The sequence below is a fragment of the Labeo rohita genome, chromosome 14, assembly GCF_022985175.1.
Source record: "Labeo rohita strain BAU-BD-2019 chromosome 14, IGBB_LRoh.1.0, whole genome shotgun sequence".
In the NCBI taxonomy this organism is placed as follows: Eukaryota; Metazoa; Chordata; class Actinopteri; order Cypriniformes; family Cyprinidae; genus Labeo; species Labeo rohita.
The window spans coordinates 14,280,070-14,296,116 of NC_066882.1; the positions used below are offsets into that span (position 1 = coordinate 14,280,070).

General features: G+C 34.5%; 1 protein-coding gene across 1 annotated transcript; it reads right to left on the reverse strand.

Moving 5' to 3' along the window:
* Positions 1-13,734: 13,734 nt before the first annotated feature.
* Positions 13,735-15,619, reverse strand: mid1ip1l (MID1 interacting protein 1, like). The gene is made up of 2 exons (XM_051128346.1): positions 15,478-15,619; positions 13,735-14,830 (listed from the first exon to the last, which is right to left on the reverse strand). The coding sequence occupies exon 2, from the start codon at positions 14,821-14,823 to the stop codon at positions 14,347-14,349; it is 477 nt and encodes a 158-aa protein (XP_050984303.1). The 5' UTR covers positions 14,824-14,830; positions 15,478-15,619; the 3' UTR covers positions 13,735-14,346.
* Positions 15,620-16,047: the final 428 nt, after the last annotated feature.

Consider the following 16,047-nt stretch of genomic DNA (forward strand, 5'->3'; position numbering starts at 1 on the left):
TGATTTTAAAGCTTAATTTTTAGTGTCATTACACCAGTTTTCAGTGTCACATGATCCTTCAGAAATCATTCTAATATGCTGATTTGCTGTTTGAGAAACATTTTTTTTAATTGTCATTATTATAAACATTTAAAACAGTTGAGTACATTCTTTCAGGATTCTTAAATAGAAAAATCCAAAGATCAGCATTTATCTGAAATAAAAAGCTTTTGTAACATTATAAAATTATAATGTAAAAATGTTAATGTTATAAAATTATACACTATACCAATTAATAGCTTAGAGTCAGTATTTTTTTTATAGAAATAATACTTTTATTTAGCAAGGATGCTTTAAATTGATCAAAATAAATAAATTCATCAAAGAAACATGAATAAAAATCTACACAGCTGTCGTTTGAGCAGCAAATCAGAATTCAGCTTTGAAATCACAGGAATAAATGACATTTTAAAATATATTTAAATAGAAAATAGGTATTTTTGCTGTACTTTGTATCAAATAAATGCAGGCTTGGTGAGCAGAACAGGCTTATTTAAAAAACACACACACCTTTGTTTTTGTGAATTGTGGGGACTTTCCATAGACTTCTATAGATTTTATACTGACCAAACGATATTGTCTATCCCCTAACCCAACCCTAACCCTAAACCTAGCCCTCACAGAAAACGTTTGCATCGTTACACTTTCAGATAAACATCATTTACTATTTTTAAGATTTTTTTAACATTGTGGGGACCGCAGGCCGATTCCCACAATGTCAAAAATTTCAGGTTTTACTATCCTTGTGGGGACATTTGGTCCCCACAATGTAGCAAAAAAACAAGTACACACACACACACAAAATCTTACTGTTCAAAAACTTTTGACTGGTAGCTTAGGCCCATGCTAGCATTCAAGAGTTTGGGATCCATAAAATATTTGTAAAGAAATTAGCACTCTTTTCAGCAAGGATGCATTAATAAACATTGATAATACAAATATTAAACATATAAAATTAATAAATAATCAAATATTTCTTGAGCGCCTCAAGAACGTGACATGAATATTTAGCTTTGCATTACAGAAATGAATTCAACTTCCACAATATCACCGTTTTACTGTATTTTTGATTAAATAATGGCAGCCCTAGTACTATAAGAGACTTATGCCAAAAAATAAACAAAGACAATTTGTATCGACCCAAACCTGGTGTACACTTGGTTGTATCACTAACAAAGAGATGCCTACACATCGAATTCAAAGGTTTGGAGGGCAGTTCACAGCGGTAAAAGGTCAGTCAAAGTAGGTGATGCAGTTTTTGGAGGAAGGGACAATCAGTTTGTTGAGAAACTAGTGCACTGTAGTGCTCATGGGAAAAGGGACGAGACAGAATTTAGAAATGAGACTTGTCTGCGTCGACAAAGGCCTCAGGAGACGTGCGTTTTCTGCTGAGGAACAAATCAGATAATTCCTGAGTCAGCCTTCTTCTGTAGCACAGACACATGCCCTACTGTTATAAAATAATATAAAATGTCATTAAACAATAAAACAGTCATGTAATTTAAGTCTTTAAGCTACCACGCGTTACATTCGAGCGTTAACAGATAACAACGGCAGTTACGTGAGCAGAGAATATCAAATGAATCACGTAGGAGAATTTATCCACCTTTTGATAAATTTCAATCCATAAACTAACGTCTTCACCCACGTATATCTCAGCACGTGAGTCAGTTAGTTAGGAATGTCTAGTCAATCCTTCTTATGTCCACACCTTGAAAAAGCACAGGTTAGCTAGAAAATGCAAGATAATGTGTAACTCGACTCAATACTCTCAACAGTTAGCCGTTGGTTCGTCTGGTTGCCTGGTGCTGAATTGAAGCGGTGGAATGGAAGAGAATGCTGAGTGGCTGGGGGCCATTTATATGCAAAAGAGCGAATAGAAATCGCAGCACGGTGAGGTGAGACAGAGTCATGAGAAAGATGAGTTAAGGATGCCGCTGGGGACAGGCTGCGACCAAAAGCAAAATGTGACTAAATGAAGATATGCTTCAGTTAACACTGCGACTATAGCTCTGCCATCTGCGCCTCATGGTAAACCAAACGCTCAGTCACACAGTTACTCAACGACTTTTTCAAAAGCCTTGATGGCAGCACAAGTTACTTAAGATTAGTGCTCTGAAGTCTTTAACTTGCAGAGGTATTTTAGTATTATTTATATAGTGAATCTAGTATAGGTACACTGCCCTCCAAAAGTTTGGAACCACCCCTGTCAAAGTGTGATTTTGGATGATATCAGTGTAAATCCTTATTATGTTTTTGGTGCAAATACATTAAGGTGACTTGATATTATCATTGAAGGCCAGCAATAATCATTTTCATTTTGATTACATCATAATGGCAATATAAACGTGTCAAAGTCAGACATGCCCCTTTGCCAGATCTGATGCCTGGTTACTGGTTTAAACTTGGGCCAAGTTTTTAAAAGATTTTTGGGTCAGCACACTTTAATAGCTTTAACAACTGATTGGCAATTAAGTTTTGAATACAGTGAATTTAGACCCAGATTATGCAGAGCTGCAATAGCTGCTAATGCTGGATATTTGGATGAATAGAAAATTTACGTTTTTTCTATGTATAAACTGTTTATGTAATAAAATATGTTTTTGTAGTTTGTGTTGTCCCTTATCAGTGCAAAATGATTACAAATTAAAAATGATTCATGCCAATATTGTCCAAAACCCCACTTTTCTAGGGCGTTTCCAAACTTTTGGAGGGCAGTGTATACAGTAGCTGTTTTTCAAGTTTATCTAATATTTACACTACCAGTCAAAAGTTTTTAATGTTTCACCAAGCCTGCGTTTATTTGATCCAAAGTTCAGCAAAATCAGTCAAAATTTTTTTTATATTTTTACTATTTAAAATAACTGTTTTATATTTGAATATATTTTAAAATGTAATTTATTGCTGTGATTTCAAAGCTGATTTTTGGCATCATTACTCCAGTCACATGATCCTTCAGAATCATTCTAATATTCTGAATTTACTGCTCAAACAATTTTGGTAGAATTTTGATCAGGTTTCTTTGATGAATAGAACATTCAGAACAACATTTATCTGAAATAGAAATGTCTTTTTCATCACTTTTGATCAATTTAAAGCTTCTTTGCTAAATAAAACTATTATTTCTATCATTGACTCCAAGCTTTTGAATGGTGTAGTGTATAATGTTACAAAAGATTTTTATTTCAGATAAATGCTGATCTTTGGATCTTTGTATTCATCAAAGAATCCTGAAAAAAAATCAGGATCATGTAACACTGAAGACTGGAGAAATGATGCTGAAAATGTAGCTTTGATCATAGGAATAAATTACATTTTAAAATATATTTAAATAGAAAGCAGTTATTTTAAATAGTAAAAATATTTCACAATATTACTGCTTTTGCTTTATTTTGGATCAAATAAATGCAGGCTTGGTGAGCAGAAGAGACTTCTTTAAAAAACATTAAAGATTACTGGTAGTGTATATTTCATATTTATTTCAATTACTGAAATTATTTTTCAATTATTGTTTTAGTTAACAAAAACCAACACTTGTACAAGGGAACCTTCTTCAGTCACAGCATGCAAACCTCCACACATTGATTTACAAAGCAGACTAGCTACTAAGGTTACTCCAGTTCACTTGTGTCACAAGTTAGTTATTTTAAAACAGACGGCTACCATTAAGATTTAGGATTTTACAAAAATCTAAAACTTTAGCTTGTTGACATAATATTAAATCTAGTAATGGATTTGTGTTAAAATTACCCGGAATTACCAGTCATGACTTTTTCTTACACCATGACAATCCCAATTGCATCATATGTGGACTCAGGTTTCAGAGCCACTCCTTCACCAAGCCCACAAGATCTGCTGCCTGCCATTGGTTGGCACTTTAGGAACTAATCCATGATTGGTTTAAATCTAGGGCATGTCTAGACAAGGCATATTACAGTTATATATCCATGTGCAAACATATGGAAGTAATTGCAGTGTTAAAAATAATACAACAAAAAGAAAAAAGGCTTAAAACCAACACTTTTTAAAATGCAGTATTATTGTGCACATTTTGACTAAATATATTAGCTAAACTCCACTGGGCAAAGTCTTTACACAGTTAAACTTTGAAACATCCGACCAACACAAAAGTCTAAAAGTCACTTGATTGCATTAGAAGTTTAAAGAGTTAAATCTGCTCGTCACACTCCTTTCTTAAATATGTGCGTTTAGGGGGTCAACCAGTTTCCGTCTTTGTTCAAACTGACATTATGTAAGAGTGCTTCCACAAAGGGGCGGCCCTGGCAGCTCTGCTTCTCTCAAACACCACTGGGGAACTTCCCTTTTAGCATTCTGCTTTTGAACACTCTTTTATGTAGACGCAGAGACGGTTAGAAAGGCCAGACAACCTGACAGGGTGCTCCTTACATGTTAATTAAGATACCATTCTCCTTGTCCTGTTTAACCCAGATTCAGTTTACAGTATTTTAAAGTGAGATATATTCGCTTAGGAGCATTTAGTTCTTATGCATCTGTGAAAACAGATGTTTGTTGCGCTGACTTTGCATTAGTTTAACTCTCCAGGCATGCTGAGTAATGACTGAGCAGAACCGTCACTGATCGGTGCCTCTAATTCCATTCTTTCTAATTATTTATAGCCGGGCTAGCATGGCTCAATAATCTGTTGCTATTCTGGAAGTACTTGTGTCTGCCAGGGACAAATATTCTTGGATGTTAAGTATAGAATATCTCTCATCACGACGTGTGGCCCTTGTGAACCTAGATCAGTGATCACACCATTATGTCCAAAGTTTCACACTGCCAGTGCACGTGTGTTGCAATATATAGGTGTTTCCTCAATTATATGGGCAGTTTTGGTACTGTGGCCTTTGTAAAGTTTGTCTGCAAACAGTCTCCTACAGTTTATACACATGCATCACATAAGAATTCTGACATTTTGTATGTCATGACGTCATGAACATTGCCACAATTATGTTATTTCTAACACATCTCAAATTATTTGTGACCCTGGACCACAAAACCAGTCATGAGGGTCAATTTTTGAAACTGAGATTTATACATCATCTGAAAGCTGAAGTTTTTCATTGATGTGTGGTTTGTTAGGATAGGACAATATTTGGCCGAGATACAAGTATTTGAAAATCTGGAAATTGAGGGTGCAAAAAAATAAAATAAAATAAAAATATTGAGAAAACTGCCTTTAAAGTTGTCCAAATGAAGTTCTTAGCAATGCATATTACTAATCAAAAATTAACTTTTGATATATTTATGGTAGGAAATATCTTCATGATCTTTACTTAATATCCTAATGATTTTTGGCATAAATGAAAATGTTTAACTTTAATTTTAACCCATACAATGTATTTTTGTCTATTGCTACAAATATACCCGTGCTACTTAAGACCGGTTTTGTGGCATAGAAAATGACATTTTAAACAAGAACATCTAACATAAAATAGCCTTTTAAAAGCAACAATGTACTGTATTAATATGAAGATTTTATTATTATTATTATTTATTTTTTTACAGTAAGTGTATTTTGAATTTAGGAGTTTTTTGCGTAGTGTTGTGTTACGAAGTTAACAGAAATGTAAAAAATAATAATTGTAATTTTTGGGAATTATATATATATAATTAATATATAATATATACCTTTATATATATAATTATATATAATATATACCAGTGTATATACATTTATTTTACATTTTAATTTATTTTTATTCATGTATTTATTTATTTATTTATTTTTGACAATTGGACACCTCACACATGGTCTTTACTGACACTGTTTTCTGAGGGACAGTGGCATTTTTGGTGTATATATATATATAAAGCAAGTCATTAATATTGAATAATTGTATTTTGATATTAAAATTGTCACTTTTACGTTATCATAGTTTTAAACATTTAATAATTCATATGTTTATAATATTTAAGCTAAACAAATCTAAACTAAAATGTTATTTTATTAATTTAACGTATTTATTTAATTGTATTATTATTAATAATTATAAAAAAAAACATGATAAAAAGTTTTCAATACTATTTTAATGTGATCTTTGTATAACCAAAAAAAGGACATAAAAGTGGACATAAAAGACCCAACAGTAACAGGCAGGTTTGCCTCTATACCCTATTTATACACACATATGTATGATTATACATTTTCAAAATATATTGCTTCAAACTGCAATACTGTCATTTTAAAGTGGTATAATTTCAGTGCTTGAGTTCAATTATTAACAGTTGAATCCCTGACTTAAAAAGTTTCATGCATAATGCAGCAGTGTAAAACATGACTGACAATCTACCTAATGACTTGCATGACTCGCTCCTGTCCTTTAAATTAGATTAAATCATGTGAAGAAGTCAGCTGGACCCTTTCTGAGGACACTGAGAACAGACCATTCAGTCTATGAGGACAACAGGCCAAGAAGAGTAATATCTTTCTCTTGAGAATTTTGTGCAAATAACATATGTTCCAAGTTCCTAACAGACTCAAAGAAGGAATAATCATAAAAAGGAAAAAAGTATTCCAGTGAAAAGCACACTCATTTTACCAGAGAAGCTATACTGAACTGATAAGCAATGATAATAATTTAAAGTGATGGCAGACGTGCATGAGCAGTGCATGTGCTATAGCCTGTATGGGTGAAGGGAACCCAGGCGACACTGTGTATGGGGTTATAAAAGTTCCAGCTGAGCGCCACGCCTACTGGCTTATGTAACCTCAGCTGCCCTGAACGTTCTTACAGCTACACGTCGTGCATGGAGTACCCTGACTTATCATGTCTAGTCTGCATGAGCTGATCGTGTACAGCAAGACAGCTGCAGGACAGAATGAATTCTCTGCCCTCTCTGACTCTGTTGCATGACAGCATGTCTTGTATTTTTCACATACGGTTTTTAAGTTGCAGTGTTGCAGTGCAGTACAAAGAAAGCAAACATTTTGTGATAAGATATCTTGTATTCAATACAGTGTCAACATTAGAACTTTTCAGGGCCACTAAGCACTTATTCTTTGCTGAGTCTTTGTTGACATACACCTCTACGCTTTCTGCAGGCTCTGTTTCCTGTGAGAGATAGAGGAAGGGGTTGCACTTCAGCCTCGCACTATATGCACAAAGAGCTTGATAGAAATGATATCAGTAGAGAGACAAACATTGTGACTTTACATCAGCAGTCTGAAGGTCATTACAGAAGCATCTGTTAAAGTGCCTTAAATGAGTGTGGTTTCTTTATAAATGTATATATTTATTAAATTTCTATATAATACATTTTATACAAGATTTAGATACCAGTGTTTCTCTTAGGATTCCGGTACGGACGATACGGTACTTTTTTTTCTGGTACTTTACTCTCTGTGTAATAACAAAAACATTAATTTCTCAACATCTCAACATTTCGAACAATAGGGCCCTACAATTGTTTTTCTTTTATTTTTTCAGAAATTCTTGTGTTTTAATTTTTCTGATAATCAAATGAAGGCATTAAACATTTTTTAATGAAATGAAAATTAAACCCTTTTATTTGTTGCCAAACAAACACAGGTTTTTCTGTTAAAATTAATACATGTAAGAGAAATTGTGTGAATATTCTGTTAAAAAACTTTAATAATAATTGTAATTTTTTTCTACAATTAGGTTAATCTTGATGTAATTTTTGTAATTTTTGTATTTTTTTTTTAGCATTTAATTGTTTTATTTAAATTTGCCAGAAATAGGAATACATAAACACCTACATTATACTGTACAAAAGTAATACAAGACTAATTGACGAATTCTTTGGCATTCCGTGCTATAGAGTAAATCCATTTTTATGAATGGACTCACGTCTATATAGAAATTAAAGTTTGGGGGCGGGTGTTCAAAGCAAGAAAAAATATTGAATAGTGTAACAGAGATAAAAAGTCATCTGTGAGACTGTTGTAAATTAAATTAAATTAAAATTTAATTTAATTTTTAAATAATGAAATAAATTTAAACATTTAACATAAAATATAAAATCAAAATATAATATAAAATAAACTAAAATCAAAATAGATGAAAAATAAAAAATAGATAATAAATAGAAACAGATGAAAACGTTAAATAAAAAAATTGTATTGGCATCTAGCTGAAATAAAAGAATTTAATACTAAAATAAATAAAAGTAATATAAATTAAAGCTAAAAAATAAGCAAAAATTAATAAAAATGTCAAAAGCACAACAAAACTGAAATAAAACTTTAGTTTTTTTTTAGTATTTTTAGTTTTTATTTTATTTTAAAAATAAAAAACTGATTTAATCTGTTTTTTATTTTTAGTTTTATTTCAGTTTTGACATTTTTCTTAATTTTTGCTTATTTTTTAGCTTTAATTTAAAAAAAGTATTTATATAAATCTAGTATACTATATTTATATAAATACTTTTTTTATTCTGAGGGGGAAATGAGCTTTAATTTGGGCACTAGGGTGAAAAAACAGTGTTGCCAAGTCTGCGCGGAACTGAGCTACTTTAACACTGATGCCGAGGGTTGTTTTTTATTTAATGTGATATTTAGCTCCTGAAATGTGTATTTTACCAGGGTGACCATGCCAAAAAAACATGTATTTTCCCCTTCGGAATCCAATTTTACCAGTGGACCCCCTCCAAAACGTGATTGGGCTAGTTTTGAGTAGCTGTTGGGCGGGTTTTGTTGTGAAAACCTGGCAACCCTGGTGAAAAAAGAAACCTAATGCCAGTAGCTTGCTTTCACGTACATATAAATTATCACAAAGATGTTTTATATATATTATTTTTTTATATATTATTTATATTATATATATTTATGTATTTATTTTTTACAATGAAAGAGTTTCTCTACCAACTCTGATTTTAAATTGACTTAAGTAATAGGGCGCAATGAAAAGGAACTATTGCTTTATTGCATTTTTATGCAATCATGTCTCTATTGCTCTTTCAGGGACATGTTACTTGCAGACACAAGGGAAATTGCCACACGAGCCACTAACATGCATCTCCTAAAAAAATCACAATGAAAAACAGAACCATTGGACATATCACTTGCTGACTTCCGTGCGGGTGGTGAGAAAGCTCGGCCTCTAGCACGGAGAGGTCGTACAGAAACAGATTGGTAATGCTGTGATGGAGCACACAGGCTCTCAGTATACAACACAAGGCCTAGTATTGTGAAGCTAAGTGGGGTGAGCATCTCCTTACCCAAACCAGCTGATCATCTCACCATAGCATCACTAACAGCTGTCAGCCAACCAACATTATGGCAAAATACATTACATAAATTACTTAGGACCATAACATTAAGTTGTAGTGTAGCGACACTACTAACTTAACTACGTTTTCGCTTACAAAATTTAGGATTTATGATTCATACCACTGAACTGGTTCATCCAAAATGGCTCTACATAACATCAAGTCTGATTCATTATAGTGAATTAGTTTGTCCTGAACACACAATAAACTGCTAAAATGTTTGATGCATTCTAGTGTATCGGTTTATCTTTGTGTACTAATGATCTGATTCATTCTATTTAATTGGTTCTTCCTAACTGATACTTTCGCCCATATATAGCAAAGTTCATTCATTCTAATGAATCAGAGCCAATAACAAATCTGCTTCATTGAATCATTTCTTCCTAAATGGTTCTCACTGGAAATTTGATTCATTCTAGTGAATCGCTTTATTTCCAAATAAACCTGTCTGCCTTTTCCTCTTCTGTAGAGTTGGAAAATCTGATTCATTCTAGTGAATTGCTTTGTTCTAAACAAACCTATCTCTGTCTTACTTTCATGTAGAGTTGGAAAGTCTGATTCATTTTAGTGAATCACTTCGTTCTAAATGAACTCTGTCTTATGTAGAGTTGAAAAGTCTGATTCATTCTAGTGAACTGCTTCATTCTAAACGAACCTATCTCCCTCTTTCTCTTACACAGAGTTGGAAAGTCTGATTCATTCTAGTGAATCACTTCACTCTGAACTAACCTATCGCCCTCTTTCTTCCATGTGGAGTTGGAAAGTCTGATTCATTCTAGTGAAATTCTGATTCATTTTAGTGAATCACTTCATTCTTAATGAACCTATCTCTCTCTTATGTAGAGTTGGAAAGTCTGATTCATTCTAGTGAAAGTCTGATTCATTTTAGTGATTCACTTCATTCTAAAAGGAACATATCTCCCTCTTTATTTCATGTGGAGTTGGAAAGTCTGATTCATTTTAATGAATCACTTTATTCTAAATTAACCTATCTCCCTTTTTTCATGTAGAGTTGGAAAATCTGATTCATTCTAGTGATTCACTTTATTCTAAAATGAACATATCTCCCTTTTTTTGATGTAGAGTTTGAAAGTCTGATTAATTCTAGTGAAAGTATGATTCATTTTAGTGATTCACTTCATTCTTAATGAACCTATCTCTCTTTCTCTTATGTAGAGTTGGAAAGTCTGATTCATTTCAGAGAAAGGCTGATTCATTCTAGTGAATCACTTCATTCTAAATGAACCTATCTCCCTTTTTCATGTAGTTTGAAAGTCTGATTCATTCTAGTGAAAGTCTGATTCATTTTAGTGATTCACTTCATTCTAAAAGGAACATATCTCCCTCTTTATTTCATGTGGAGTTGGAAAGTCTGATTCATTTTAATGAATCACTTTATTCTAAATGAACCTATCTTCCTTTTTTCATGTAGAGTTTGAAAGTCTGATTCATTCTAGTGAAAGTCTGATTCATTTTAGTGAATCACTTCATTCTTAATGAACCTATCTCTCTTTCTCTTATATAGAGTTGGAATGTCTGATTCATTTTAGTGAAAGGCTGATTCATTTTAGTGAATCACTTAATTCTAAATAAACTCTCTTATGTAGAGTTGGAAAGTCTGATATATTCTAGCGAAACGCTTCATTCCAAATAAACCTATCATTCTAAACTGACCTATCTCCCTTTTTCTTTTATGTAGAGTTTGAATCTTTGATTCATTCTAGAGAATCGATTAATTCTAAACAAGTCTATCAATCTTACCAAACCTATCTCCCTCTTTCTCTTACGTAGAGTTGGAAAGTCTAATTCGTTCTAGTGAATTGCTTAATTCTAAACTGAGCTATCTCTTTCTTTCTTTTATGTAGAGTTTAAAAGTCTGATTTATTCTAGTGAATCGCTTTATTCTAAATGGATGAATCTCCCTCTTTCTTTTATGTAGAGTTGGACTCTCATTCATTCTAGCGAATTGCTTCATTATAAACGAACCTGTTTCCCTCTTTCTTTTATGTAGAGTTTGGAAGTCTGGTTCATTCTAGTGAATCGCTTCATGTGAATCAGTTATCGAGTAAACAGATTCAAAGGGGAGATGTTGCCACGAATGTGTATTAGTTTGATCAATAATTTATTTTTTGTTGTTTGTGGTTGCCAGGCAGTCATTTTATGAAAACCACTGTCTTTTAAAATTAGTTTGACCCATGAAAACTGATGCGTCTGAGTGCATGAAACATTCTTCCACATTTCGCACGTGTATGCCAGACACGAGCATTGCATTTGTTTAGCAACGTTCTCTTGCAGGTGCCAAGATGTACGGGAGCACGTAAAGGGCAGCTGTTAGATGTCATCCAGCGGACTGAATGTGCCCGGCCAAGTCTAGATTGCCTGGTCACGTAGTCACTCAATGCACCATGGCATAGGGAAGAGCAGAACCAGCCAAACATTTTGAAACTGATTTATGCTTTTATGAGTCCCTTTATGATTTATGATGTTTTATCCTTATGCCAGTCTGTCACAGTTGCTGTAAATAGCTTTTAGAAGAATCTAGAGACGCAAGAAAATATAGCTTGTATATTTACATTCTCTAATATACACGTGCATGTGGATCCTGAGGAGATAAATAAATGGCTTGCTTTTCATCCATGCTATATTTTGTTTGGTTGAAGCTTTAAAATTACATTGTAAGTCAGCTGCAAATCCCTCATTTAGTTGCTGGTTTATATATCATGCAGATTTGTTACTTTGACCGCCTGGCCCAGTTTGCATGCCTCACACTGACCTATTTCACTTGAATGGACAGATGGTTGGACTACATCGGTCTGATATACCATAATGACCCTCTGTAGCCAAAGCAGACATTTTAATATTTGGTATTACTGTGATTCTCACATTTGTTTTGCCTATTCTTTGAGTCCACCCATCATCATTACTTCAGAGACTGGGTGTTACCACAATTGCAGCTTGAACGGTTAGAGAGTTGTATTGTTCATGGTTCAGTGAACGTTTAGAATGGGGAAGATGAGAAACACTTTAGTTAGGAACGGTAAAAGGGTTTCCATTTTCAAACATGATCCTTATTCAATCACACAGAATGAAGATGGGAATATAAAATGCATGCCAGATTTGCTGGGGAAATGCAAAAATAAAACCAAAGAAATTTCCTCTAAACACTTTGAGACTCTTGTTTCAAATACAATGCTTCAGAACTGAACATTAAAGCTCAGTATCTTAAAGGACTACATGTACACTTTACTAATTCGATCAAAAGGTCATAAACTGATTATCTTAACCAGACACTTTTTATGGGTCTAATACACTTTGAACTGCTATATTTGATAAGAATGATGTCATGTCTTATGGAACTGCCTGTATTATCATTTAAAACACTGGTATAAGCCTGTGCTTATCCTGTTCAAAGGGATATTCTATTCAAAAAAAATGAAAATTTACTTTTAAATTTTACAAATTTAAATCTTTCTTAATTTCACAGAACATTCATGATATTATGAAAAACATTATTGATCACAGTCTACTGTATATCTTGTCCATTTAATGGAGGTCAGTGGAAACAGAAAAGTGTATTGTGAATTGATTCGTTCTGAATGAACCGGTCTCCCTCTTTCTCTTACGTCGATTTGGAGAGTCTTGATTCATTCCTATGAATCGCTTCGATCTAAATGAACCCATCTCTCTTTCTCTCACATGGAGTTGGAAAGTCTTGATTCATTCAGGTGAATCACTTCATCCTAAATGAACCCGTCTCCCTCTTTTACGTAGAATTGGAACGTCTTGATTCGTTCAAATGAATCGCTTTGTTCTAAACGAACCAGTCTCCCTCTCTTAAGTAGAATTGGAATGTCTCGATTCGAGTGAATTGCTTCAAAATATCTTGGAAAATTTGTATGAGGTCTGACCAGCAACAGGTTTAGAACACAAGCTTTTTAAAAAAAAAAAAAAAAAAAAAAAAAAAAAAAAAAAAAAAAATATATTATATATATATATATATATATATATATATATTTGGCTGGACTTTCTAAAAACACAGGTGGAAATGGAGAATGATTTAAGGAGATCAAAGAAAAATTGTCATTCAGTCAGAATAAGTAAATAGTCACCACAGTTTGTGTACCAACATACTCTGAAACATCTTGTGCTGCAGAAGAAAGTCAGATTTGGAATAACAGGAGTAAACAAACTTGATTTTTCCAGATGAACTATCCCTTTAAAAGGCTGTGAACATGAGAACACTAACAGTCAAGCTCAAACCTGCCTTTGTAAAACATTCCTCACCCACAATGCAAGAGACACAGCCCTTACGAAACTAGATTAGCAGATACTCACTAGCTCCATTCAGGATTAGATATTCAACCCAGCCCTCCAGTAAACGTTGGCATCTTATTGCACTTGAGAGGAAATGCAATGCTCAGGAGATAGACAATGCAGAGAGACCATTTAAGTTAATGCTTTATTTAATAAGTCACTATATTACAGCAAAATATAAAACTTGAAATCTTTTAGGACAAACCAAAAAACAAGTGGCATTACAGACTCATATGGGCCCTGTTCAACTGAATACAATGCATGACAAGCACACACACTTGAACAGCACAAGTGGGAAATGAAAACCGAAGGCACGCCATTTCATATGGACAAGTGCACAAGAGCAGCATTAATACATAAAAATCCCCTCAATAAAAGGCATTGGCTGGCTAATAGAAAGAACTGAATTACCAGCATCCACATTCTTCTACAGCTATAAATGACAATGTCAAGGGCTTTCTGACCTGGCGTATAGAGATTTAAAACAAAACCCAAAAGTCTAACTGGAATAGATGCACACTGCTGAATAGTCAGTTTAAAAAAAAACCTCATTCTCACAGCCCTTTAAATATCTAGAAGAGGAAACATCCTGAAAGCACCACATCAGGCCACAAGACAGCCGATTTGGGCAAGAAGTCCTTTTTTGATGGCAGAGGGGAATCAAAAGCCCTTTAGGTCCACTGCCACCCAGTCCAACAGTTCAAGAATAGTCCATTTTAAGTTCTAAACCAATCAATCCTATCGCAACAGGCTACTTCCACCAATTTCCCTCTTGTAACGATTAGTGAGGTGGTCAGCCTGGACCGTGAGCTTGGACAGAACAGCAAACAGTCCATGGAGGTGATAGTGGAACTGGCCCTCCAGGTCAGTGCCTTCCTCCGCAGCTCCGCCGTTCACCGGTGGCTCTTCGTGCTTCACCGCCATCTCTAGAAAGCTGCCACCCATCTCCCTCTTCAGCAGGCCCCACTCCATGTCATTCTTGAGGGACTTCAGCAGCAGGTAGTGCTCATACATGTCCCTCTGTTTGCTGGGGAAAGAAGGCTCGTTGTTATTGTGACTAACAGAGGCTTGGCTGTCCTGGTCCTCCAGAGGCACATCCCGCAGTAAGCTTGGCACCATGATGGTCTCGTCCATGTTGTTGGCAGCGGCGATGAACCGGTTCATGACATTCAGCAGCGAGTGCTTGTTGCATGTGTCGTTGCTGAGCTGCATCATGACAAAGCTGAAATTATAGAACAATAAGGATGCAAAAAGGTTTTTAGACTTAGACTGATGCATCTAAGAAGAAATTTCTCACTCGCACATTTATAATGGTTATAGTTGACTTATTGCAAAAGACTATAACCGCACATGTTGTAAAACTCTAAAACAAAGCCATTTGCTGGCACACTTTAAGGGTGTTTATTGCCATTTCACGTGTCTCAATTCAGTTGCTGCAGCAGTGATTCAGCTTGAACCGACACTTCATTTGAATTTCTTTTAAACAATTATCTACTCACGTCAATAAACCGCCATTTAATAACTTGTAACCGTTACTGATTTCGCGTTTCAATGAGTTCACTCTACAAACGCCCAGATTTAATGCGACTCGTTCGGTCTTGTTTTCAAACGGTTCAATTGAGTCATTGTGACGAATCAGCCGCAAAAAAAAGATTCATTAGCACAAACGAGAGAACATTTTAGTTTCTCGCTAATATAGATACCAATACGGCATTGTCTCTAAAACATCATTAATAACCCAACAATATTAAACGATGTTTAACATGAAGCTTAGCAAAAGCCAATGACTTTCATATGAGATATTAAACTGACCGACCTCGCAACGTAGCGCAGTACATTTCAGAAATGATTTAAATGCAAATGACTAACCTGGACGAAACGGTTTACTGGACTGGAATAACCCAAAGAGAAACTACAAAGGATTGACGAAGCAGTCACGATTTTTAACCGCTCCAACTCAGAAGAAAGTTGCCCTCTTCTATGGGTTCAGCCGAGGACCGACAAACTTTATACTGTTGACGTCAGGCGGGGCCGCGTCATGTCCAATGGGGTACAGAGCTGCAAGTGATTGACAGGCCTTCGGACCAATCGAGCTACAGAATTTAATCTGCATCCATGTCAGCCGGTATCTTTGACAAAATATAGTCGCTTCATATGAGGGTGGGTAAATGATGACGTTTTCTTCACTCTTAACGCAGTGATCCATTTTACTGCTTAAATATAAGCTCTTGCTGGTGGTGATCAAAGAAATAGTGATATAACCCACAAACTAAGTGCTATTTTCCCCGCTGTCGTCGTTCAGTGTGGACCTTGGACCACAAAACCAGTCATAAGGGTCCATTTTTTGGATCATCTGAATAAATAAGCCTTCCGTTGATGTATGGTTTGCTAGGAGAGGACAATATTTGGATACAACTATTTGCAAATCTGGAATCTGAG